At 38.9% G+C, this 24,537-nt stretch overlaps 4 protein-coding genes across 12 annotated transcripts in view; 2 read left to right on the top strand and 2 right to left on the bottom strand.

The window, feature by feature from the left end:
• Window positions 1-937: 937 nt before the first annotated feature.
• Window positions 938-2,755, bottom strand: il12b2 (interleukin 12B 2). The gene is made up of 6 exons (XM_085788242.1): window positions 2,725-2,755; window positions 2,366-2,611; window positions 1,834-1,930; window positions 1,545-1,735; window positions 1,297-1,454; window positions 938-1,188 (listed from the first exon to the last, which is right to left on the bottom strand). Exons 1-6 carry the CDS (start codon window positions 2,753-2,755, stop codon window positions 1,066-1,068), a joined length of 846 nt encoding a protein of 281 aa, XP_085644368.1. The 3' UTR covers window positions 938-1,065.
• Window positions 2,756-7,320: 4,565 nt separating this feature from the next.
• Window positions 7,321-9,954, bottom strand: LOC146981121 (transcription factor BTF3-like). The gene is made up of 6 exons (XM_085786083.1): window positions 9,921-9,954; window positions 9,088-9,156; window positions 8,867-8,980; window positions 8,081-8,282; window positions 7,932-7,988; window positions 7,321-7,686 (listed from the first exon to the last, which is right to left on the bottom strand). Exons 2-6 carry the CDS (start codon window positions 9,154-9,156, stop codon window positions 7,640-7,642), a joined length of 489 nt encoding a protein of 162 aa, XP_085642209.1. The 5' UTR covers window positions 9,921-9,954; the 3' UTR covers window positions 7,321-7,639.
• A 551-nt stretch (window positions 9,955-10,505) lies between these two features.
• utp15 (UTP15 small subunit processome component) lies at window positions 10,506-16,127 on the top strand. Its single transcript, XM_085786081.1, has 12 exons — window positions 10,506-10,662; window positions 11,116-11,213; window positions 11,339-11,431; window positions 11,551-11,735; window positions 11,994-12,172; window positions 12,470-12,595; window positions 12,717-12,852; window positions 12,987-13,071; window positions 14,109-14,264; window positions 14,477-14,578; window positions 14,782-14,915; window positions 15,408-16,127. Exons 2-12 carry the CDS (start codon window positions 11,124-11,126, stop codon window positions 15,697-15,699), a joined length of 1,578 nt encoding a protein of 525 aa, XP_085642207.1. The 5' UTR covers window positions 10,506-10,662; window positions 11,116-11,123; the 3' UTR covers window positions 15,700-16,127.
• A 2,920-nt stretch (window positions 16,128-19,047) lies between these two features.
• The window catches only part of LOC146981119 (rho guanine nucleotide exchange factor 28-like), a 40,932-nt gene continuing 35,442 nt past the window's right edge, over window positions 19,048-24,537 (top strand). For all 9 annotated transcript variants that reach the window (XM_085786074.1, XM_085786073.1, XM_085786070.1 and 6 more), the window contains exons 1-3: window positions 19,048-19,100; window positions 23,329-23,470; window positions 24,307-24,416. In XM_085786074.1, coding sequence (XP_085642200.1) covers window positions 19,068-19,100; window positions 23,329-23,470; window positions 24,307-24,416 — 285 coding nt within the window. In that variant the 5' untranslated portion in view covers window positions 19,048-19,067. The remainder of the gene's footprint in view (window positions 19,101-23,328; window positions 23,471-24,306; window positions 24,417-24,537) is intronic.

Raw genomic sequence — 24,537 nt, 5'->3', positions numbered from 1 at the left:
TTGAAAGATCATAATTGCTTATCAAATATCAACTGAAACATCTGAATAATAACCCTGTAGTCTTTAATAAAGAGTAACTAAATTACCAGTAAATAATAACCTAGATCGGCTGGTCTCCTATTAAAAGTCATTATGGTAAGCTAAGACATTATGGAACACTATAACACATTTTCCTTTTTAAGATCATTCTTTAAAAGAGTATAATGTTTAGGCTATTATTTTCAAACAATAGACTTCAGCAGTTAAATATGCTGGTTTGACCTTAGACTGAGTTGAAAAAATTAAAGAGCATACAGTATAAGATTTCAACCATATTGTCCATTGTCATTATGTACATAGAAGTGGTTTAACAATGACAGGGATTCCTATGTGTCTGAGTGAGTGAGCACATGTAATACATGTAATGAGCAACAGATAAATGAAGAAGGAACATATATCAGGAAGGAAGCAACATGCCCTTTTAATAGCCTTTTTTTTTTGCACAGCACAAAACCACCAAAATACACAGAAACACCAACACACTTAAAGAGAAACCACAGGGAAAAGAAATATGAAGTGCAGGCTGAACTGGACTCCTACAGATGAAATTCAAATTTAATTTCTGATGCAGATCTAATACAAGCTATGTATTACAAAGGTATCTTTAGATTTTGATGTACAGTACATCTGTCTAGCGTCTTCATTTCCTGGGGAACTTCTTTAGCCCTCGAATGAACCTCTGATGTTTAGGATCCCAAACTTGGAAACAGCTTAGGAAGAAAGCCTATCTCTAAATGTAGGCTATGTGTGCATGATTTACCATAAATAATAAATAAATAAATAAATCGTTTGTCATAAATAGTCATAAATAAATAAAAATAATAATAAAGTGCTGATGTTTGTATCGATCTATATCATAAAGAAAATCTCTCAAAGTGTTACTAAGCATCTGGTGAGAGCTGTACTATTTTTTGATCAAAGGGAGACAGACAAAAAAACAAAGTGATAAAGGGTATGTGAGAGGACATGACAGGAAATTGTAGACACATAAGACCAAAGACAGAGCAGTGCTGGACTCAGGCAATATCATTTGGTTACATTTTTCCAAGGAGTCCACTCGCTCCAGTTGGAGACCACCAGAGGATCTCTGGAGCGAACCCTCAGCATGCTGATCTTCTTCTCAATCATAGCGGGTGAGTATTTGTTGACCTAAAATCAGACAGATGACACAGCAAGAAAATAAAACACACTGAAGAGAAAGACAGGACAGGCACTAAGTGATCAATAGACTTGGTTTTGTTATAAACTTGTGTGTACCGTTATCTTTTTGCCATCATCTCTCAACTTGTATTGAATCTCATGCTCCAGCCTGAAGAAACTGTGGGGGTTGGACCAGCTGGATGGAGGATCGATGGTCACATTCAGCTCCTCGCCCTGCTCCTGACACTTGACGATCTGTGGAGTGTCGGGTTGAACTGGAAAGAAAGATAAAGAAAAGTTAAAATATTTTCCCTTGCTCTCTGTCTCCGTCATATCTTGATAACGTTCAGCTGAATGTAGCTTACTGATATCTCTGAGATAAAATCTCTTGGTTCTCCTGAGAAAGGAGTTGTTGATGATGGCCTCGGCAGTGAGTTCAAGCTTGGTGGTTTCCTCAGCGTAGGGTGAGAGGGAGTGGGACAGCACAAACTGAAATTTCCCATCTGGGAGTTTAGCACTGCTGGTGACCCACTGACACGACTTCCTACCTTCACGGCTACAGAGGCAAACAGGAAAACAGACATAGGATGAAATATTAAATTGAGATATTCATTATGTTAACTATCTGTTTTTTTCTTATTTTTTGTCATTTACCAGTCATCACCCATTCCAAGACGCACTGTGGAATATGCACCCATGAAGGTACAGTTGAAGGTACAGTCATATGAGTTTGCCCAACATGTCAAAGAATCTGTAAAAACATTCACACAAATGGAGAAAAAATTATGACAAAGTCAAGACAAGTCTAGTAAAAGAAACAAAGAGAAAGTATTTTGTTATGTTGCAGGCTTGTGCTAAAATTAAAAAAAACGGTGTCATTTTTTTTATTGAGTGAAGTTTGGTGAAAGCTGAATTGTGTTTTTTTTTTTTTTTCAGGCTTAAGGCTGCAATATAACAGAACATAAAATAATCTGAGGGGTTTTAACATTTTCTGAATGTGCTGTTTGTTTGCAAAATTGCACAATTCAGAGAGTTTCAGTTTCCTAATGGGGAGTTTTGAGACTAAAACAAGCTTTGTCAGTGTTAACTTGGGCTCTGTGTTCCTCTTTTCAGATAATATTGTCACTTGTGCAATATGTACTGTAGGCTACACCAGAGAAGATCAAAAATGAATTGATGATCTCACCCAGACTTTCTTCCTCCGCAACCTCCAGCAGTAGATGGGTGGATGATAGCTCCTCGTCTCCACTCATGCAGCTATACTTTCCCAACATGGGTGACTCTATATTTGAGATAGTCAGATTTGTGCCGTCCTGCTCGTAATCTTCGTCATCCTCCTCAATCACTTCATCTTCCAACTTCCAAGTGACATCGATGACACGTGCATTACAGGTGAGTGTCACTGGTTCCTTATTCCTCTTTGCCACAACAACTACACATACCAATGCACAAAAACACATATATTAATAAACAATCAGATCTAAAGCCACTGAGAATATGGGGAATACCTTGATATTAGAAAGCTACATAGACCTTAAATGTTACATACAGGTTTCTGGAAAGTTGTGGGGTCCATGTGCTCCAGTGGGGCCAATGAGCAGAAACCCAAAAATCCAGACGGACAAAATCTGCTGAGGTATTTTGTGATGACAAGAGGATACAAATATTGAAATGTATCGATTACTTGCATTAAAACATAAGTAATTACACCATCTTACTAAAAACCTGGCATTTCAGATGACTGAATGCTCTTAGTTAAAAAAAAAAATAGGATAAGATAATGTAATTGTAATCAGGATAGCATTGTAGTATTAGAAATCAGTGGCCACATCAACTGAACAAATTACAAATATAATGTTTTTAAAAAAATCTTTACAGAATTTAGCATTTTCCAAGTTACTCCTTACCATTTGGATGAAATTTCACTGAGGCGATGCTATGAGAAAAAAAAAAGTCAAGAGCAGAAGTTCACTCGTAGTAGTTCTGACGACTGTATGCTCTTACTGACCACTGTCACCATTTATATATCTTTGAATAAAGCATATATTATCACCACCGTAATCATAGCAGTAAAACTAACACTGTAGGTGTGAAAGAAACCAAGATAAGCTGCGGAGGTGTTGGGCAGTGCTGCATTTCCTCTTGCAAACCAAATTTGTAAACAAATGAACTGTGAGGGTGTTGAGTGGGGCGGGGGGTTACCCCTGACATTTAGGATACACAGTATTTGACATCATGTTGTATCTGATTAATACGCACGCACACACACACACACGCACAAACATACGCACACACATGTATAAGTACATTTGATCTTCTATCTTTATGAGAACCAAACATGTAGTTTCGATGCAAATCCTATTTGTCCAAGCCCAGTTCACTTAAAATGATCTGAATACAGAAATGATGGGTTATGAGCCTGTCGACACTGTCATTTACTTATTTATTTATTTGTTTTTTACAAATGTTTATCTCATTTAAAGGTGACAGCTTCTTCTATGACATACTCTCTAAAATCACTTGTTTATTTAGCTATTAACCATTTGCAGTCAGTTTTTTTTAAAGAACTAAGATCAATATGTATGCTTCTATATATATTAGTAACAGTAAACAATTAGACATTTTAATTATTGATATGTTTATTGAATAAGGGATGTGCAGATACCTGATAATGAAAAATGCCATTAGTTGTTGTCTTATGAGTATATCATAACATTAATGATAAAATAGTCTTAATCCTACACTCAATCCCAGAGATAACAAGGCAGTATTATAGCTAAAGTTATAAATAATTTTCTTTCAAAGGATATTCACAAAAAGCGAAAAGAGACTGGACTTTCCTGCCCTGTCATGGGGGAATACATTTTCTTTGTCGTCATCATCAATAAAATAGGCTACAATCCTTTAGGTCATCTATGTTTACACTTACATATATGTAAATCATATGATAATATTATGTTTTTCACAGGGTGATGTACTTCCATAATAAACAAAGCTGTCCAATCGTGCATCTGGGTTCTACATTGGTATTTGTAGTTAGAAGTCTTTTTTTTTTTTTGTCCTTTTACAGTGAGCTAACACCTTAGTGTATATTTTAAAAATAGTTTACCCTGTCAGTGTGATAGAAACACACCCCTAACCCTCTAAGATTCTGCGAAACTTCAGTGCGTAAGTCATATCAGTCTGAAATAGCTTGTGACAAGTTTCAGTTCCTTCAAAAGTATTATTCATGTTTGTACTTTCAAGAAGTTCGAGAACTTATCTCAATAACTGTGATGACTTGTGGTGACGGCTCACCCTGGTGATAGCAATCTTTAACTGCAATGATGTCCACTGACATTAAAAATATTCCCACAACTGTAGACTGGTAGATAAGTGCTACTTCTTAATTGTAGCCTCTACAGGGGTCTGGATATTACATTATCAAATAAGTAGTCCCACCACATACTGTTGTATTTTACACTTTTACTGCTCGAAATTTGAAGTGGTACATACATTGTTGCCCATAAAGTTCAAATCAAATTTTTAATATGTTTTACCTCATCCCATGAAATGATTGTGACAATGTGATTTATTATTGATAGATAGAGTGTATCTTCTCAAAACTGGTTACTGAGACTCAGTATGTAATCATTGCACCTCCTGGTCAAAGGTGATTACTGATGTGTATAAATGGGAATAAAAGGAGGAATGTGTCTGAAAACAAAATTATTCAGACTCTAAGGACAACAGAGTATCTACAATATGATAAAATTTCAATATTTTTGTGGCAGTTTTGCGGTTTCATTGTAGCTGTAAATATTTGAATATCATTTTTTTCATTTTAGCTTTCCCTTTCCTTTCCCCTGAAGAGATTTTTTTAAATTCAAATAGTTTACAGTCATCCAACTTCTTTTTTCCACTTAAATCACATGAATAGTTGTGAACAAGCCACCTCATTTTGGCAGATACTTAGATATCTATCTACAAAAAAAAAACCCTCTTCTAGGAAACACAGTGCTCAGTACTGTGTCCCAGTCACTTCAGTCCAGGGGACTGGTTCACATAGATGTTTCAGACTGATCTGTAGTGTTCATTTTGGCCGCATCATTTTAATGCAACTACTGTATGTTTCTCAAACATAAGACTTTCAGTGTAACGGTTGAATACTTCCTAGAGAGACACTATTACTACTAGGCAGGGCAAAGTGACCACTCAAGGCATGTCTTGTTTTCCAAAATCATAAATGTTAAACAGAAATGTCACCAAACTATAAGCCAGTCTTTGTTCTACTGTCATCCAAGACAGCGTTTTTTTAAAGACCGGGTAAACCAAATTCAGTATTTTTCTTCTTAACATATTAATTAGGCCTGGTTTCCTTGCCTGCAGCGGACACACCCTCACCGCCTGGAAGCAGAGAAAACTGCTCATTTATTGACAACTTTGATGCAGAATTTTATATACTTAACGACTTTTTTAGTCCTCCAAATTTGGCAGAGTGGTTAATAATATGTTTTCCTGTGGTATTATAAACTTGAAACATATTTATTCTTGGTTTACCCGGTCTTTAAGTCTGGTTTTGTGGCGCTAGACCATATTGTTGGGCAATAGTCCAGACAGGATAGAACAAGAGATTGCAATACCAGTTTAACTATTGAGCCTGACTATGTGCAGCCCTTCTTATCATTGAAATGGTTCTACCGGTACTCATTTTAGACACTACTCCATCAATATGTGTCGACCAAGACGGTGTTTCATCAACTATCACACCCAACAATATGGCCTCTCTAACCTGGTCAACAGCTACATGTTCCGGATTAGATCTTAACATATATCTCGAGCATTATACTCTTAGTTTTTTGAAACATTCACCATAAGCCTATTCTCACTGACCCAATTAGGTAATATTACGTCCTCTTGCAATAGTTCATTTACTGACACATCATTTTCATAGATTTCCATGGATGCTGTATTAAGTAGGCCTACATGAGGTTTATCATTCACATACATTGAGTACAGTAATGGGACGAGGAAACTCCCCTGGGGGACACCACATTGCATGGTGGTCACCATTGTCTGAAATTGACACATACAATTGCACACATTGTTGCCTATTACACAAATAACTTACCATTAACTTGATAGCACTTACTTCAATATTACATGCTGATAGCTTCTTTAGTTATAACTAAGAGTCAGTAAAGCCTTATTTTTGTGAAACCAGTTACAGATTAAGCCATCAAATCTTTTAAAGGAGTTAGCAGTTTCAACATCCACCCTATCGAGACAGTTCAATCAATGGCATATACTCTAATAAATCAGTGGAGTATCTTAGTGTGTGATGTCCCCTGTGCTACTGATGCAGAGCGTTTAAACTTTCATGCATGAAACCCACATCAGACGGTTCATTGTGAAACTAGCTGGCTGGAAGAGCAACATATTGAGCAGCCCAGATCGTGTAAATGACCACAATGCACGCTGTGGTTCACATTATGCATAGAGTCTGTAATGCATTTGTTATATTGTTATTATGAGAAACATCATATACATGTAATAAATAGAAACTGGTGATAAAAAGGAATTCATATGTAGAAACTGTAACATGAGGCACAGCAAAGGAGAAAAGAAAGAAACAAGTGATAAAGATAAATAGTAAACTTAAGACCGGAGATAAACTCCAGTGAAAAGTGGAGGTGGAAACAAGGTATGCTTATTGCATTTATTTTTGGTCTTATGATAATGAGTTGTCAGGAAACTGAATAAACATTAGATCATCAGTGCAGGTTTCCATATTTTTTGCATTGGAGAGCTACAGAGAGATTATCATCTGATACGCTGCTAGTGGTTAACCACTGAGCATGTGTAATGGCAGGATGGGGTCACCTTACTGCCGATTTCATACATTATCACTGGTGGAAAACCAACTCCAACGACTGATTCACAGTGACAGTAATCCCTCGGCAATTGGTGCTTTTGCAATGAGCAGTGCTGTTGTAATCATTGGTAAGGACATAAATTTCAGTGGTTTTCCTCTGGAATATTCCACCTTGTGAACATATGAGTATTCTCACTAAATGTTTGAATATAATGAAGCAAGCATGCATTTTAAAGGAAATATTATGGAGAATTGGTAGAGCTGGAAAAAAAAAACAGAAAAATATGAATGTAATCTTTATTACATGATTTATTCCAACAATACATTTTTGATGTGTGGGAATCACAATGCAGGAGAGGCAATGTGAGAAAGAAAAAGGTCTGCACATTCCACAGAGTTAAATAATACCACTTGTACTTGCAGAACAAGGCAAATAAAACAAAAGGGGCAGGTAACAAGTGTCATAAAAAATCGGTGTTGCTTGTCTCAGCGAGATTGTGAAGGTAACAATTAAAAAGCAACTTTTTATCTGTAGCTTCAGAGTAATAACAGAGACGGATAACTACGGTGAACCAAGAGGAGCGTTGAAATGTTTGCTGGTGTTTGTTAGTTTGCCTCGTTCTTTGAAGCCTCGTCAAAGTTTTCAACAAGATCTGAAAATGGAAAACAGAAGTTTAAAGAATGGTGGAGGAAAAATAAGTATTAAAATAATATTTATAAGCATAACAATAAAACAAACTTTCTAAATATAAATACAACAAAAGATAGCAGCCATTTGATAAGTTATGAAGTCTGCCCCTGTCAGTGTATGTCTTATATGCTTTAGTATAAAGACAGATTGTTTAAAAAACAGAGTTAATACTAATCAATTTAAAAGTGGGTATGTAATATTGCTCACCTGGGACCTCATCATCCTCCTCTTCAGCAGCAACCATGGGAGCTTTGTTTTCTCCGGCTATGAAATTAGAACAAACAGCAAATTGTTGACAGATATCACACAATGATACTGATGCATGTAAAAGGGTCAGTTATGAGCTTTGTGGGTACCTGGTTTGGGCAAGGTCTCTGCTAATCTTCTGAGGCTGGTAAGACTGTCAGCGCCCAGCTGGTTTAGGATTCCTGGGAGCATCTCTGTGAGCTGCTTGTTCTCAGCATGCCCTGTGATTGTGAAGGTGTTGGCAGCCAAGGAGGCCTGAACCTTAGGATTGTTGAAGTGGATCACTGTCCCCTGGTTTGTGAACATATTCACCTACATGGAGTTGAAGGGAACAATGAGGAAGAAAAACAGAGGGATAAGGAATTTGAGGCCACTGGCAAAGAGGAAGATGCAAAAGTTGGCAAAACTGTACCATACACAATGTCCAACAATTGACTGAATAAAACACTAACTTCAAAAACCCATAAATATTATATTTTAGGTGCCGTTGAGTACATAACTGGTCTGGCAGTATACAAGTTCTATTAAATCTTGAGGACACTTCACTGTAAGCTTTCAGCAGAGGAATCAATTATTTTAGACAATTACTATATCATATTTTTGTTATGAATTAATAAATAACCACGATAATAAACCAAAATGTCACGGCATGTTCTTTTTTGCCAACTTAGTCAACAATTTGTTTTGGCATTAAAATACAGCAATTATTAAGCTTCATTTGATAAAAATATGATGCATTTTGCCAGTATCATGCGTGTCATATTTGGCCGTTTGTATCATACTGGTATTTCATCATTTCAAGGGGGTAGAACATGATATTACGTGACACCACTGTGAGGAAGTAGACACTGCTAACTTAGTTCTGTGCACTTCAGACAGGATTTGCTCTACAGTACCTCCTCAATGCCAGAGATGTTGTTGACTCCTAGTTTCTTGAGGGAGAACTGCAGCTTCTTGTCATCTGCCGTTGCTGTTCTGTGCACCACCTTCTTCTTTCTGCGGGCAGACCCCTGCAGAGTACAACAATGTGTCATTATGTATGAATGCAAAGCCAAGGGACCATGCTTATACATTACATATAACAGTCAGTCGATGACCAACATGTACCCCAACTCACCTTGCCGCCTATGCGGACCTGCTCCTGCAGTTTGGCGAGCTTCTCCTGGTTCATTATCGACTCCTTCATCTGACACAACATATAAAATTCAGTGTTTGGTCATTTGGGAGAAAATTCTCACAGAGCTGTAAAACGTGTGAGCACCAATATTCAAAATGTCAATGACATCATAATAACACTGACAGGGTAGGAGTTTCCACTTATCTACAAAACACATGAATAATTTGATTTCCACAGGGCCAAATGACACAAGTGTTTGATTGACAAGAAAGACACATTTAGAAATTACACTGAATTGACAAACGTAGACAACAACTTCTCCAAATTCCCCCCTCCCTGTTCTTTTGCATCAAACTAACAAGAATTCACAGCTGCTACGCACCACCACCCCAAAATAGCTACACACACACTTTTTGACTCTCGACTCAAGTTCTGCATCAGACAGAGGTGGGCAGCTAAACTTAGGGGCTAAGAAAAGCTCAAAACGTCCCCCAAAGCGTACAGGAATGAATTAACAACTGTAACAACAAGTCGATTTTTTGTATCTGGTGTCACACCTAAGGAGAAACTCATGCTTAATTTAAACTATCAGTCACCGAGAGTGGGGAAATTATTATTATCAAATTATGAAACTCAACTGTCGGCTAGTTAGCAACCCATGCTAACCAGCTAGCACAGGCCTCTTGGAGCTGATACTAATCTTTACGTGAGACTGGCGCTTTCCTCGCACTGTGACACATAAAGTGGTGCCGTCGCCTGCTCTTTCTACGCAGAGTATAAATCATACAAAGTGTGGGGAAGCTTTAAAAAAGGCCACAGAAAGGTGAACCGACCTGGGAGTGTGTAAACACGCGGGTCACACCGCCGACAGAAGCTCGGAGAAAGGAAGGAAGACCGGAAGTGACGTCGTCTGATCGATAACTTTCTTGTCTGTGCTGCTTCACAGTTTTTCAAAAACCGTGTTCAAAGTACCAAACCATACGTTACCTGATCTTAATCTATGGGATGAGGTGTTTTTTTTTAACGTCAGTGTTGTCCTGTCATATTTCTACAATAGGAAATATTACATCTAGTAAAATAGATTTGATAAAGTGAACTCCAAATAATAATAAAAAAAAGATTCACCTAAATTACCAAGAATGGGACGAGCTAAATAAACATAAAATATATATATATTATATACCACATTTCTCTCATTTTTCAATCATAAAAAAACACAAATATGGTTATATCGTTTGTATGCATTCAATAATAATAATAATAATAATAATAAATATAATAATACAAATAATAATAATAATACATTACAATAGCCCACCAGTTCTATGTAAAAAAAAAAAATCTATATAAATAAAATAAGAAAAAGTTTGGAAATCTGTAAAACACATGTCAGCCGTACCGGAAGTTGGTAGGTTTATAATCATGGCGTCCTCCTGTGCAGCGAGAGGCAACGTGACCACTCGTTAAAATGTGCAACTTTTGTTTTTTTGTGGACAACCAACACCAGAATCATCTAATTTGAACTCATCCTACTCGAAGGGATTTGTTTTCACTCCTGGACATTTTCATTCAAAGGTAAGAAAAGGCAGAATCTCGTTTTTTAGCGGAGGAGAGTGCTAGCCGGCTAAAGCGGCGTGTGTGCTAACTAAGTTGTGCTGCACTGAACACGTTGGTTCAGGCATTTGGCAAATAAGTCGCTTTTTCTTTCAAACGAGTCAACTTGAATTTAATTTGAGCTCTTATGAAACGCTAACCCGCTGTCCTCGTCTAGTTTAATCGAGCTCCTCTTGCATAATTAGACATTTAAGTGACGGAAACATTTAGGAAAAAGTGAACTTGTTAGCTTAGCACTCTGCATAATGTGGTGGGTTGTAATGATGTGAGTGTCTTGGCATTTCTTTATGAAATCGATGCTTTGTAATTGTTCATGTGGATCGAGCTATTATTGGTCAAACAACATCTATCTGGGGTGGCTTATCTGTTGTTTAATAATGTCCCTTTTTTATTTAATTGTCTGTATCTTCACAGGCATCGAAATGGCTTCATTTAAACCCACGAAAATCCCAGTTTATCCCAAACTTGGAGAGAAAGTCACACAAGATACATTGTACTGGAAAAACTACAAGGTACGTCTCCTCTACCATATGCCATCTGTAATGTTCCTATGACCTCAAAACTATTACAAAAGAAGTCAGTGTTGTTCTCATATTTGTTTCTCAGTTTTAATAGCACATTTGTCTCCTCTTCACAGGCTCCGGTCCAGATAAAAGAGTTTGGAGCAGTCACAAACATAGACATTTCCCCTGTGGCTCCACATAATTTTGCTGTGACAGCATTCACAAGAGTATGTTGGCTTCATTTCACATATTAAAAAATACATGGTGTTATCACTGTTCACTAACTTGGCCATGTGGGCAAAGTGTCTTTGAGATTTTTCTCATGCTGACTTTGCTTTCTTTGCAGATACATATTTATGGGCCGTTCTCCCAGGAACCTGTGAAGTCATTTACACGGTTTAAGGACACGGCATACTGTGGGAGGTTCAGGTCCGATGGTCAGCTGCTCGTGGCGGGATGCGAGGACTCTGTGGTCCGGCTGTTTGACGTCAGTGGGAAGGTGGCACTTAGGATGTTTAAAGGGCACACAAAGTAGGTATCCCATATGTCACTGTGTTTTTTTGCTTGGAAAAACTAATTGTTGACATGTAAAATACCTAAAAGAATAAGGAAGTATTGAAATAGTTGAATGATGATATCTTGAGTGATCCATCGACTGAAACTTATGATGATCTCAAGAGTTCTGACAACCTGCAAACTGTCTCACTGGTGCATAAACTTTGAGTCTGGACAAAAAGAGCTAAAAGAGGACTGATATGAATTTGGTCTTGTATTTTCTTCCCTTCCCAGGGCGGTTCATGTAACTGACTTCACCTCAGACAGTTATCAGATTCTCACTGGGTCGGACGACTACACTTGTCGACTGTGGGACATCCCAAATGCCGCCGAGCTAAATACCTACCAAGAACACACAGATTACATCCGATGTGGGGTCACGAGCAAGCTCAACTCAGATCTCTTCATTACTGGTAAGATGGAAGTCGAATCTCTGTAAATGGTGTGAGGAAATGAAGGAAATTTTATTTTTGGTTTCAATGTTTGGAGCTTCCCTACTAGTTTTATGATATATTAGCAGAACATATTTGCTACTATATGATACGAGATTAAAAACCAAATGAATATGAAAGGAAAGTAACTTATAAAGCGGACAATTTGAATAATCAATGCTCTTAATTGTTACTGCAGAAAAACAATCTTAGTTATCACACTCAGATTGGTTTTGATCTGTTTTCTTGTGACTAATAATTTACATTTCTAAATTTTAGGTTCATATGACCATACACTGAAAGTGTTTGATGCCAGAGTGGATAAGAGCGTGATGACCATGGACCACGGTCAGCCAGTGGAGAGTCTGCTTCTCTATCCTTCTGAGGGTCTCCTTGTTTCTGCAGGTAATCATCAGTATAAGCACCACATTCATTCAGTGTCTCCAGGAAGTGTACCATTATTTTTAAATGATCTTCATCCAGGATGTGAGTTGTACTCCAAATTCTTTCTTGTCATTCTCTTTAGGTGGCCGATATGTGAAAGTGTGGGACCTGCTAAAAGGAGGCCAGCCTCTGGTGTCACTGAAGAACCATCATAAAACTGTCACCTGTTTGTCTCTGAGCAGTAATGGACAGAGGCTGTTGTCCGGTTCTCTGGACAGGTATGGGACGGGCGCATGCACAGTTTGCACGTCTGACAAAGCAGATGAAGAAATAAATGTTCTAAATTGTGTAAATCACAGAGGCCACTTTTGTGTGAATTTGATCTAATGCAGAACGTCTCTCTGTCCCCCAGGCATGTAAAGGTGTACAACACAACCAGCTATAAAGTGGTCCACAACTTCGACTATGCTGCCTCCATCCTCAGTCTAGCTTTGGCGGTAAGAAATCACATTCAAGCCTTGAATCATTTTATTGTTCGTTTCCATGTTTTGAAAACGAATGAAATTTAGAAAGGTGTAAGTGAAACAAAATAAATTTTCTAATGAATTTAATTGAGTTATAATCAGCCAAGATGAAAAACTTCAGAAGTGTTGAAATGGTTGAGTGATGATATCTTGAGTGATCCATCGACTGAAATTTCTGATGATCTCAAGAGTTCTGACAACCTGCAAGCTGTCTCACTGCTGCATAAACCTGAAAAGATGAAAAACTATAGGCCAGTAGTTCCCAACCTTTTCCAACTCAGGACCCACTTGAAAATCTAAATAAAATGTTTGCAGACCCCATAAACAATGAAAATAATGCATTCTCTGAGCATTTTTTATTTTATTTTAGTGATAAAGATTGATCATTCAGGACTGAACTGAAAGCAGGGGAAACATGTACATGTAGGAAGCTCCACAGTCACTGAGAAGTTTAAGGCATTGCTAATTGTAGTAGATAAATGAGGGGACTGGAAAATTTGCAATACCTTGGTGTGCCGCAGCCCACTGGTTTGGAATCACTGCTATAGTCTATAAATGTGCAAAAACAAAAAACTTCATACATACATTTGACAAAATGTTATAGATACAGTTTCAAACAAAGAGATCTAGTATCGCCACAGTTTTGAATTGAAAGGAGATGAAATGGTGCATCCTCTCCTCACGGGGGTGCAGGGTTTCCAGAACACAATGTGCAACCCCAGATGGTGAACTGACAAGACATTTGTTTTAAACTTTGTGCTTTGAGTACTTTTGGATTTGGATTTCTCCTTTTTTTTCAATCATCATCACCATCTTTCATTTGTAAGAAAAATAGACTTCAAAAAGAAACGCTCTCCCAGACAGAGTGATAATATTACCCCATATTGTTACATCAGTCAACGGCACAGCTGTAAATGGACATGTTGAACCTGCTTGCTGCTCATCAAAGAGATGTGTAAAGACGAGAGTTTGATTTCTGATGGTAAAACTGAATCTGTCTTTCTCCTCAGCCGGATGATGAGTCCATTGTCGTGGGTATGACCAATGGGATTCTGAGCTTGAAACACAGAAAAAGCCCTGAGGAGTCACCAGAGACCACTAGTCAACAGAGGCGACGGCCATCGTATCGTGTTTTTGTGAAGGGAAAGAACTACGTCCCTAAACAAGTACGTTTACATAAAATAACTTAACATTGTAAGACAAATTTTAATGTCCATGTGAAAATTTCCCCAAGTGATGATGGATTGACTGAATGCAGCAAAGTTGACCGTCTGAAATGATTAATAACTTTATTTTGTTTATTATATTTAAGGCTCCTGTGACTATTCTCTTTCTGTCCTATTGTTAATTTATTTCTATGTTTTTCATCTTTTTCCAGGATGATTATCTCGTCAGTAAGCCAGTGAGACAGCATTTAGCCCAATACGACAAGCAGCTGAAGAAGTTTAATGTGTCCAAGGCTTTGGATTCAGCTCTGGAGGTATGCATTTCATGTTTTTATAACATAAGCAGGAAGGCCATATCAGATGGTATCATTCTGTTGAAGGTCTGTGCAATATAGACCAGTGACGTGCTGCTTTCCTGAGGCACCAAATTGGACTGGCTATCCTGGAGACTGGAGTCTGAACATTTCTCATGCACAGACAAGGGTCATAATGCATTTTTTATTTTTATTTTTTTTAGTCATGGACAAGACACAGAAAACCAGAGATCACAGTTGCTGTTATAAAGGAGCTGGATCGAAGAGGAACGCTGAAAAACGCCCTGGCAGGACGGGATGAGCAGGGACTTTCTCATTTGCTCAACTTCCTCATAGGGTAAGACGAAGATAAAACTTCATCACTCCAGGCTATATCAAGTATTGTTGACACTAGGGCTGACCCCAAAAAATCGAAGCTTCGAAGCTTCATTCGTTGCCATGGTAATCGATCTTTAAGTCTGTGATCGATTGTTTTTTTTTTTCTTCCTTTTTTCCTTTTTGACACCGGTTCTCATCGGCAATTGTTACATTAAAATGAGTAGGCGACTTGGCATCCTGGAAATCTGCCTGACTTTGGGGATAAGCAGTGTTTGTTTGCCACTACTTTCATTATTTCCGATCGCGCCCCCCCCCCCCGTAAGACGTTACGATCGCGCACCACACCGGCCGTCGAAGCTTCGATTAAAATCGATTTTATGTCCGTGAAGCTTCGATTATCAAAATATGATAATCGGGTCAGCCCTAGTTGACGCAGTATGTCATCAGACACAATGAATCCAGTTGATGTCGGTGTAGTAACACATGAACACTTTCTCCGTTTCTTCTGCAGTAACTTGGTTGACACCAGGTTTGCTCCGGTCCTGGTAACGGCGGCCGAGATGATCCTGGACATCTATCAGTCGGTCGCCGGCCAGTCATCGATCGTGGACCGACAGCTGCTCCGTCTGCAGGATCTGGTGGAGAGAGAGATCGACTACCAGCAGGAACTCCTGGAGGTGCTGGGCATGTTGGACACGATGTTTGCCTCGGCCCTCCCCAGGAAGGAGGTGCCGTGCTCGGCCACCGGCCGGTCTAACGGTCTGACTCAGGGAGAAGCCAGATCGCAGCTTCAGGCCACCTGAGGCTTGTGGTCGGGGGTGGAGGGGGGGAGATTGCTTCAGACTGAAACAACTCTGAAACCTCTTTTTTTTTAAACATCAGTTCCCTGAACATGTCAGACTACATGCCATCAAAGAGGAACATTTTGGCACACGTTTTAAGAGACTGACAAACCCATTTGGTCTCACTCTGGTGTTTTAACTGGGCTGTGACTGACAACACAAAGAACATACAATTACTGTATGGGGAATCTTTGAATGAGTGGATGTAAAGCAAGATGTTGCTTTTATTGGAAGTCTTGTAATTCCGCTTTCAATAGTGTGTATGTGTGTGTGCGTGATTGTGTATTTGAAAGATTTCATTGTGAATGTCTGCTTTGTGTTTTCATAATATTTGGAGTCAACAAATGTTTTATAAGCAGATAAAAAAATAAATCTTTGTAATATTGAAAGAGATGAATCATAATTGTGTTAAAAGTGTGGAAGCTCATGGTGATAATACGGATTTCAACAGAAATGCATCACTTTAAATCTCCCTGTTTAGTATCTATAATGTGTTAGTGTAAGCATAGTAGTTGATAGTATTGTATAGTTGATATGAAACATGTGTCAGTTAAAGTGTTAATTGTGTACACTGTCAACAGGCCTATGAAAACTTTATTGCAATGGTGTTTAAACTATATTTCCAATAGCTATTTATATTTTAACTCCTAAGTTGTAGATAACAAATCCATTAACAATCACTTATTTGCCAACAGCCACATCACACTCGGTCATAAACCATTCATTGAGTGTTATATAACTGCTGAACGGGGAGACTTGAGCTATGGCTATTTCAACATGAGGAGCTCATTACTCTTTTTTCCCCCCACCGGCCTACGTGCTGTGCTGCTGTTACCATCGCCTTCAACTAGAGGTCGCTGTAAGCTCAAAGAAACAGTTAACTTTCGCACATAAGGAGGAATTTGCATGAGAACAGCAGACGGAAGACAGACAGGGAGAAAGAGAGAGAGAGAGAGAGACGGTTCTGACAAGAGAGGTGGTGGTGGCAGCAGCAGGAGGAGGAGGAGGAGGGTGCTGTGTCAGACTGGAAACAGCAGCAGTGGTGGTGACAGCAGCGACGGCACCGACTCCAAACGCCATTTCTCAACCTGTAGCTCCAGCAGCGACACCTGAGTTAGCGGTTAGCCGCGGGAGGATGAGTCCGAGTTGAGGCGCGCTGCGTACTGCCCAATTCAAGCGCGCTGTCCGGTCTCTCCTGCTGGAGTTTTCCCAGGCTCTGCTGTGACTGAGGGTAAGCAGCACATCGACATGAACCATTATTCCTTTTTTTTTTTTTTTTTTTTAGTCAGTCAACCTGTCTCTTCCTCATGTTATTGCTGACACTTTATCAACACTGGAAATGGTCAGTTATATCCTTATAATATAAACATCCTCGTTTATTCTGCGGCTAAAATAGGTCAACACGAAACTGGGGGCTAAATTCATTCAAAAATAATGTGAAATCGCACATAAACGCAGCCAGAGCCAGACTGTGGCGAGTTTATGTAATTTGATAAAGCATATCCAGTGTAATTCCAGTAATATTCATACTGTAATGAGCAGTTTTGCTGTGTCATAAAGCTATAGCGCACCCCCCCCCCCCCCCAAAAAAGTCCTCCCCTCTTGGTTTGTTCACCTTTGTTCAGTGTAATATCAGCTCTGTTATGATTAGAAATATGTAATAACAAAGGTAAACTGCACAATAAAATGTGATTACATGGGGAGAAACTGACTGAAAATCAGTCCAGTTTAGAAAGTGGCCACTGATATGGAACAGATCTGAACCCCGCAGCATTGAAATCAATTGATTTTCTACTTAAGAACAAACACACACACACTTATGAGAGGCTATTTACTAGCTGCACACTGCCTGTATATTAGATTTAGGAACATTTTGTGTTCTGGTAAAGTTTCTTCATTAAAATCATTATTCACATACTTGGGATCAAAGGATTATCCTGTCTCATCGGAGGACCTTTGACTCTGCTTGGCTCAGATAAGGTTTGATAATCTCTTTAAGGATCAGGGGAGCAGGCAGAATAACCAAAAATAACCAAAGAAGTAATGAGTGGTTCCATACAGTGGTAAGAAAAAGTTAAGTGAGCCCATTGGAGCTATCTGCATTTGTGTTACTCTCAGATCTTAACTTGTTTTTGTTTTTGTCCATATTAAACATTCAAAACAATCACAATGTTGGCTGGAAGAAGTAGGCTATGTGAACTCTTTTGATTTATATCAAACCTGAAGTCCAATCAATGGAACAAGATTAGAGGTGCAAGTTAGAGCTGCAGCTATAAAAAAAAAAAGAAGAAAGAAAAGAGGACATTAATTTACAAGAACCATCTGCTGATGTCAGCCATGCTTTGCAAAAAGGGATCTCAGATGTCGTATAAGATTTATTGATTTGCATAAAGTTGAAAGAGATAAGTCATCAGCATACAGTTCTGTGGCTACTCTCGGAGGCAGAGGCAGGGAGGATGACTGCAGAATAACAAAGAGTAACAGCTATTTACAGGTATACCATAAGCAACTCATGACCCATGATAACATGGAGCATTGGGTCCATGGCACCACAAAGCTGCTGCTCTCTAAAACAATAACAAATCACATGCGTGCCTAAACTGAGATTGATGTAGCCTTATACATGGTGCGAAAAGGTCTCTCTGCCAAACCAATAAGAAAACATCATCCCAAAGGTAAAGTGCTGAAGTGCTGTAGCTGAGCATCATGATCTCAGCCTGCTGTAGTGCCTCTGGGCCTGGACGGCTCACCAACATTGAGGGGAAAACAAATCCCCAAGCTTATCAAGGTGTTTTGCAGGATATTGCACAGTCAGGGTGGCTGTCCCACCTGCAGAAGCTTAATAGAAGTTGGTTGATGTAGCAGCAGGACAATGACCCTCAGCATCAAAGTAAATCTACCACAGAAAAAAAACTTCAAACAAACAAAATCCCTCTGTTGCAGTGGCCCAGTCAGAGCCCAGTCCTTAACTCAGAGCTGTTAACACCAGACAACCGAGGAACACAGGAATAAAGGAGAGTGGTTTCAATATTCTTTCTAAACTGATACTTGAAGCTCTTGTTCCTCTTCCCTGTTTTGATAAATGCACGGACAGATACTGGTTAGTACATTGTGTTTTTCTGTACTTGTGACTTTGATGAAGTTCAGATCATATTTTTATGACCAATCAATGCTGAAACCAGGTCATTCCAAAGAGATCATTTACGTTTTCTTTCTCTTCCTTCTCTTACACTGAGTGTGAGCTTTTCCTTGTTTTCTTCTCCTTCTTTGTTTCATATCTGTCTCCCATATATTTCTGTTTAAGGTCTTTGCCTGCAGTTGCTGTGCAGATGGAGCTGAGCAGGAGGAAAGTGCCTCTGTATGTGAGTATGCACTATCCAGTATCCAGTCAGGTTTGAGAGCAGCTTCTCCAGTTAATCTCCAGAGTTAGTTTTGCCTCTGCAAAATCTCTGCAAATTGGGTTTGGCATGCATTGAGAGATCAGCAGCCTCCTTTATAAAAACCAACAGTCTGTGCGGCAGAAATTTCTGCTCTCATGGCCAAACCATTGTATTCAATAAAAATGCATCTGAAGGATAAAATACATTCAATATCTGAAGAGGTACGAGTGTTTTCTGCTTGTGTATCAACATAGTACATGCAGTTTCAGTCAATGAACGTAGTTGCTGTATGTACAACTTTAAGAATTGACACTGGGGCCGATGAGTGCGCCACGATGACGGGAGACTAATGTTTTCCGCAATGATCAAACAGAGACTTTATTGGTCTTTGAATGGAACGTTTCTTGGTTTTGCCAAAGAATTATTTGAGCACTGAATCATAGTTTCTAATGAAAAAATAACCTTATCCATCAGCACAACACTGACAATGGTAGCATGGCACTTGTGTGTGTAACTAGCAAATCAGTAACCCTGTGATTCATCCACAGCAATGTTTTGTTATTTGAATTTTGGTTGGAAAAGAACTTGTATTTGCCATCGGTTTGATTTGTGATGTGTCTGGTCATGTTTGGAGGTCAAACAGGGCTGGGCAGGACTTCAGCAGTCAAACATTGTTCTATTGGTTTCAGTTTGGGACCTTAACAATGTACGCAAACATTAACAAGAAGATCAAAGGAGGAATATACTGCCCGTTTCGTATTCACTCCACCTGAGTGTGACATGTTTTTAATGTTGTTTTGCTTTGACTCGAGGTCACTGAAAGGTGAAAACCAAACTTTTATTGTGGACGCGCCATCTGGGCCTTTTCAAGCAGCGAAGCACCTGCTGAGCACCTGTGCTTATACTCCACAGAGGCCCGCAAAAGAATGAATGAATACAGTTCATGGAGCAGTTGCACTTAAGTTTTAAAAGCAGATGATGGCTTGTAAAATTTCAGCGTGTTAACCTGTGTTTTCACAGCCATGCTAACAAATCTGTCAGGCCAGGAGCTGGTCGTCATCTTAGTCTGTGAGCACGCAAACATTTGTTGACTGGCACTAAATTTATTGTTCAGCTAAGTTTAATGGGAATGTCATACATTTTAATTATCAAAAGTAGCCATTATATTGGACACATTTAAATAAATTGTGGTGCAGAGATGTTGCCAGTTATTTTAAATCATCTTTGCATTGTGGATTGTGATCTTTCACTTTAAACCACATATCAAACTGCTCCCCCAGTTAATTAAGGGATTCACCAAAGTCTTTTGAATACATTATCTGGTGTGGCAAGTTGCAACCACGAGTTTCTAGCAGATGTTGGGATATAGTACGATGTAGTTGGGCTCCAGACGTCCCCTAAACGGGAGCATTTTGCCCCTAAAATTTAAGACGATAAAAAGTGAGTTTTTTTAATCTACTTGCGCATGTGTGACCAGTAAATTTGCTGTTTTTCTTTTAACACTGGTGAAACGTGGAATGGGGGACTCTAAGAATCTGGAATCTTTCATTACAAGTGGCAGGCCAATGTTTGAGGATGATGAATGAAAAGGTGAATAATGAGAGAAATGTGAATATTTGCTTTGCAAGTCAATTTATGGTTTGCGCCCCTAAATTTTCTGCTTGTGCTCCTGAAATTTTTATTTTATTTTACATGAAAAGAGTAAGACACAAGATCACCAAAGCCATAAGGATTCAGCCTCTGTGCACCATGAATCTCTGTACCAAAATGATTGACAATCCATCTAATAGTTGAGATATTCCACTAAACTACATGTGTGCACATCCTGAGGTGCGTTTATGGACATTTGTGCCAAGGTGAACAACCGTTGCATGTTGTTTAAATAGCACACATCATATAACCTAATGAGGTATTCACTGTTTTTAGATTCAAAGTCTTGTTTCTATCCATTCTTCTCCGTCTTGATAGTCCACCACTGTGACACCCAGTGTTTCATCTAGTGGCCACAGCCTCATTAGTGGTCGGCATCTGGTCGATCACACAGAGGTGAGGAGTCTTAATGAGGGCACAGGATGAGCTGTGCAGATATTATAGAATTTGTGGTAAAACCCAATTTTCTTTTTTAGTCAAATAATAAACAGCCAGGGAGAAAGAAATGAGTGAGTGAACCTGAAGGAAGGATTAAGCGAGACGGAGAGACACGGAGGCAGGATTATTCACAGCGTCTCTATCTGAGACACAGAGAGAAGTAAAGAGAAAAGCCTGTCAGTGGTATTGTGTGAGAAATCAGGTCAGCTGTTGAAGTGATGCAAGGCTAATAGATAGACTTTCTTAAGAAACACACAGACTGCTTTAAAAAAGAAACCCCCACCAGCGCTCTATGACTCCAATACCATCCAGCACTAATCTGGGACGCTCATTGCATTTCAAGTTAAGCCGTGTACTTTACATTTTTTGCTCTACCTTCTTTCATGCAACCTGTCTCCTCCACTTCTTTCTCAGAGGTTTGACATGTTTCCCAGAACAACCCACACAGAAAGTGTCTGGTGGCTGCTCTGTAGGTGGACAATTTTAATATTTTTTCGGTTCTTGGTGACTCTAAAAAAGCAGGCTGGTGGCCCTGGAAGATATATTTATTCTGCGGGTGAAAACTAAATCCACTGTTCTCAAGGGGCAAAAAGCAATTAATGCTGCTTTTAGAAGTTGAATTTTCTGTTATTAAAGGTACAATATCCTAACAAGGAGTGGATCTCAGTGAAATCAACTGATTATTTTATTGCCAAGTGCAAGTTAAAGTCCACCCTCAACAGTTGTCGGTTTTTGTTTACTTGATGAGTTTTGTTGTAGCCTAAAAAGTTATAATTAACTAGGACTGAATGAAATGCAAAAAAGTATATTTTGGCAGATATTGTGATATGAGTCCCAATTTTTTTTTTAATTTAACTTTCCATGAGAGAGAGAAACTTTTATTGCATATTTCTATTCAACAGAATTAGGTTTAGCAACAGTTCTCACATCTTAGCAGCATCACAATAAATGTAAAATATGTTTTTGTTTGGGCTCAAGCTTTTTTTTTTAACCTCTGGACACCTTTATCAACAAAACATTGCCATATTACGATTAGTTGTTCCATTACCGACTATAGCCATTACCCATTAGAGAATAATCGTTAATCGGCCTAAAGTTGGTAAATAGATGCCAGTGTTCGTGCTCAGTGAAATAGCAGGCTGAAGTCAATGAATAACGTAACAGTTTCATCATTACTCCATCCTTCTCTCCTCTGCAAAAAACATTGTGCCACTCTGATTAATCTTTAATCCACTAATGTCACTTTGCCATGTAATGATTTTTCTAACACGTATTTGAACTAGGTTTAAGGGATCAAAAGCAGCTATTTGTTTTAAATTATTATTTATTTATTTGAAAAGTGTAAAAATGTAATTGGCCAATTAACTGCAGAATCAGTATTTTTTTCTCCAAATACCAACACTGGCCTCCAAAAATCCATATTGGTCGGGCCCTAGTCTTTAGTAGCTCATAGGATTTCTATATACTCATAACAAGGATTGAATAAAGTTAAAGCTTGTGACCTTTTTAACCTATATTGGTATCAAAATTATGCTGGTTTTAGGCAAATGTCTGTATGACTCCAGCTATTTGAGTAGGATGTCAGTTTTTCTTTTTAAAAAAATGATTTAAAAAATGGGTACTGCTGGTTTCAAATTCAGGTATTGATCTGATAGAGATCATAGAACAATTCAACCTATCTTCCTTATTGAGGATTTATAGACATATTTATAGACATGATGCTGCCACACCCACATCTGGCCTGCACAGAGTTTTTTTTTTTTTTTTGAAGGGTATCATCAATCACAGCGGTATCTTTACAGTCACATCGGTTTTACACTTTCTTCTGCCTCAGATCTGGAGTCTAAAGTGTTCTGGCCTGTTGGGATCAGGGCAGGTCTTTGCAATAGACACTAAGACATTCCTGCTTTTATTGAGGGGGAATGTTTTATTGTACCCTCGAGAGGAATGCTCTCAGGGGATTTGGTGTGCTTTACAGAAATGTAGAACATGGCACCAGAATAGAGCCTTATTCTTAAATGAGCCCTTATCTTTAGGAAAAAAAAAAGATATTTTTTTGCTCTCTAGCATCTTTCTTCTTCATTTTCCCCCTCTCAACCTCTATCACCTGTCTTTATCTCAGGGCCAGGCCAAGGTGTTTGCATTACTGGAGGGTTTAGACTCGGTGCCAGAGGATGCGGAGATCTACATCGTTTTGGAGGGATCCACACTGGTCCATGTCACCAGGGCTCAGAGTGATGTCATGCTCTGCTTTATAGTGCCTGGTATGTGCATGTGTATGTCTATATGATGTGTGCTGTATCACTCTTTTATTGTATTACGACGTGCATATTGTCATTTATTTTGTGGTAATTTGCTGTGCTTGGCCACCAAAAGGGAGAATCTATGGAAAAAATGTGTCCTCAGAAGTTACACTGAACATCCTGACATCCCAGGTTTTCCACTGCTGTCGGTTGTGGTCCAATGGGCGATATATCACGATTTGAATCTTCACGCACACACACACACACACACACACACACACACACACACACACATGCACGCATACACACACATACATACACAGTCTGTGGGTTGAGGTCTGGAAGGACACAGAATCTTATCAGCTTCCTGTCAGGAGGGAAACAGCACCATAAACAGTATGTCAACATTACAGAGCCTCTGTGTAGGCTGACACAGACAACAGGCAGTCCTGCGGGGTTGTGTGCACTCTACAGGTGGAAAGAGAGAGAGCACAAACCCGATAGACTATTAAAACCAGCTCTCCTTCTCCATCAAAAAAGAAAAATGTCCTTTAAAGAAAAAGAAAAAGTGTGTAATTAAAATTATGCCCACTCACCAGACCATTCATAGACTGTGTTTTATTGTTTCTAGATAGATCTGTTGGGGTTCATTTTATTACAGTTTGAAGATATGTTTTCAATCACATTGGACATTTTCTCTGCTGTATTTTGTTGTGTGAGACGGCCGTGGCAGGCAGAGGCTTATAATAGAAAGAAAAATTTCTATATGGTTACATAACGTTACGTAACATTTTTAGATAAAAAGATATAAATCCGGGAAGTGAACTAAGACGTGAATGTACTGTGGCTTTCCTTAGGACATAACCTGGCTGAGATGGTTTCTGTCCAAGCCTACCTGTGCTCTGAAACCACACCCCTCACCTGGGTGGGCGGGGCTTCACTGGAATACGTCCAAGATGATGCTCAGGTAGGAAAGTCACACCAGTGGTGGACAGTAACTGAGTAAATTTACTTGAGTACTGTACTTGAGTACATATCCAAAGGATTTGTACTTTACTTGAGTATTAGATTTCTTTGGTACTTATTAC

Source organism: Trachurus japonicus, chromosome 9 (assembly GCF_045865225.1).
Source record: "Trachurus japonicus isolate A0001 chromosome 9, Traja_1.0".
In the NCBI taxonomy this organism is placed as follows: Eukaryota; Metazoa; Chordata; class Actinopteri; order Carangiformes; family Carangidae; genus Trachurus; species Trachurus japonicus.
The sequence above is the reverse complement of the archived record's forward strand: the minus strand, read 5'-3'. Positions and strand labels throughout refer to the sequence as shown.

Coding starts and splice junctions, on each gene's coding strand:
- il12b2 (XM_085788242.1), bottom strand. CDS start 2,755: ATGGACCCCACAACTTTCCAGAAACCTGTAT. Junction 1,931..2,365: donor TGCGGAGGAAGAAAGTCTGG/GTGAGATCATCA, acceptor ATGTTTTTACAG/ATTCTTTGACATGTTGGGCA. Junction 1,189..1,296: donor ATGATGGCAAAAAGATAACG/GTACACACAAGT, acceptor GTCTGATTTTAG/GTCAACAAATACTCACCCGC.
- utp15 (XM_085786081.1), top strand. CDS start 11,124: ATGGCTTCATTTAAACCCACGAAAATCCCAGTTTATCCCAAACTTGGA. Junction 12,173..12,469: donor CTCAGATCTCTTCATTACTG/GTAAGATGGAAG, acceptor TCTAAATTTTAG/GTTCATATGACCATACACTG. Junction 14,916..15,407: donor TTGCTCAACTTCCTCATAGG/GTAAGACGAAGA, acceptor TTTCTTCTGCAG/TAACTTGGTTGACACCAGGT.
- LOC146981121 (XM_085786083.1), bottom strand. CDS start 9,156: ATGAAGGAGTCGATAATGAACCAGGAGAAGCTCGCCAAACTGCAGGAG. Junction 7,989..8,080: donor AGAGACCTTGCCCAAACCAG/GTACCCACAAAG, acceptor CTAATTTCATAG/CCGGAGAAAACAAAGCTCCC. Junction 7,687..7,931: donor GGAGGATGATGAGGTCCCAG/GTGAGCAATATT, acceptor TTCCATTTTCAG/ATCTTGTTGAAAACTTTGAC.